The 1,835-nt window shown below is 31.1% G+C and overlaps 1 protein-coding gene across 1 annotated transcript in view; it reads right to left on the minus strand.

The window, feature by feature from the left end:
• LOC109375131 (RUN domain-containing protein 3B) overlaps positions 1-510 on the minus strand; it is a gene marked incomplete at its 5' end in the record, with an annotated part of 39,333 nt that extends 38,823 nt beyond the window's left edge. The window contains one exon of the mRNA XM_019630353.1: positions 353-510. Coding sequence (XP_019485898.1) covers positions 353-510 — 158 coding nt within the window. The remainder of the gene's footprint in view (positions 1-352) is intronic.
• Positions 511-1,835: the final 1,325 nt, after the last annotated feature.

Genomic DNA, 1,835 nt, shown 5'->3' on the forward strand with positions numbered 1-1,835 from the left:
TATATAGCATCTTTTTGCAATCTGTCAATTAATCAGTCAATTAATAACTAACTTAATTAAATGCTTTTAAAATTATGCATATGCATTTGGAAGAATATACACCAAGTTATAACAGTTAACTCCGGGTAGCACAACTGAAAGAGATTCTTATTTTCTTCCTATATTTTGTGATGTTTCTACAATGAGCATGGATTACTTTTATAGTAATAAAAACAAAAATAATCTTTTAAAAAATAGTAAATGAAAAAGATAGCAAGCAATCCAATTTCTTGGAATTTGAATCCTATGTCAAAACGTGACTCTTTCTTATGTTCACATACTGCCAGAATTTTTCCAAAAGGATCTCACTTACAACTGATCTTGAAGCTCCACAATGATATATTCTAATTGTTCCTTTTCCAGTTTATGGGCTAGGTCAGAGTCTTCAATCCTTTGTAGCAGTATTTTATTTTGGGAGACAGATTCGGACAGCTGGTTCTCTCGAAGCCGTAAGAGTTCTTCAAGATAACCCTGGAAATAAAGATCACCAACATATAGCAACTGCAAAATTCAACATATATATATATCTTGAAGATAAATGCTGAGTAGCTTAAATGTTATTCTTACCTATATTGTACTAAAACAATTTCAAAGTATCACTGATCCAACAGTAAAAAAAAAAAATAATTGTTTTAATTGAATACAAAAATTCGGCATATGTCCATTATTTATAGCTCTTTTCTAAATACAATAAAACATGTCTGTAATTTAAGTTNTCAATATTTTACAACTCCACAAACCATAAATTTAATCATTCAAATGTAACTTTGTCAATGCCTTATAAAATACTCCAAATTAGTATTGTCAGTTATCAATGAGAAAAAGACTGAGTGAAAGTGGCACCCATTAAGTAGTAAGTAACCATCTATGTCTCCCTCACATATATGGTATACACAAATCTATACTATGATTAAAAACATAAATACAACTGCCATTTAGAAACTAGATCTCAAAAGTGAACTTCTTGATACTCAGGAATAATACAATCAAGTTCAAATTCATTGATCTGTAGCTTTGGGGCATGATAAAGTAAAACATTTTAAATTTACTATTTATCTTTCCAAGTGAACTTATTAAGGAGATTAAGGTTTCTATAAGCCAAAACAGAGGAATAATATTTGAATGCCTTCTTTGTTCTAGCTATATTACACATGATACTATTTAATACTCATAATAAGCCACAAGGTGAATATTATCTCCATTTTATCAATGAAAAACAGAAGCTTCCAGACATTAATTAATTTAAGTTTGAGCTCATAATAGGCAAGTATAAAGCCAGTATCTGAACACAGTCCTGATTTGCAAGAAAGCTTTAGGAGGCTCCTGCACTCCATCACACTAACTTGTACTGTTACCAAAACTACAAAATGTTCAGATTTTATGAGTATTCAGAAGCATAATTAAAGCACACTTTAACAGTAACTCAAAAACACATCCACCACTTAGAAACATATACAAAGAATAAGTGGCAAACAATTTAAGTCACCAGGAAAAGATAATCAATATAATGTAGAAGCAAATACTTCATGCCTCACCTTCTACTTAATACTCCTCTTCTTACCTTTCCCTTCATACATTATAAATTTAATTTTCTCAAGTCCACTTTTACCTTCTTAGAATTAACAAAGGGAATTTCAGTGCCCAGCTTTGATGGAGGCCTTCCTAACAGTTGGTTAAAAAAAAACCCTTCAGCAATACAGAAGGAAAAACTCTCTCCCTAGAGCTGCAAAAATGCCCAGAGTATTCTGCACCTTAAAAGACTCTGATAACACAGTGAATTGTGAACACTCTGAAAG

This window comes from Hipposideros armiger, unplaced genomic scaffold (assembly GCF_001890085.2).
Source record: "Hipposideros armiger isolate ML-2016 unplaced genomic scaffold, ASM189008v1 scaffold_902, whole genome shotgun sequence".
Taxonomy (NCBI): domain Eukaryota; kingdom Metazoa; phylum Chordata; class Mammalia; order Chiroptera; family Hipposideridae; genus Hipposideros; species Hipposideros armiger.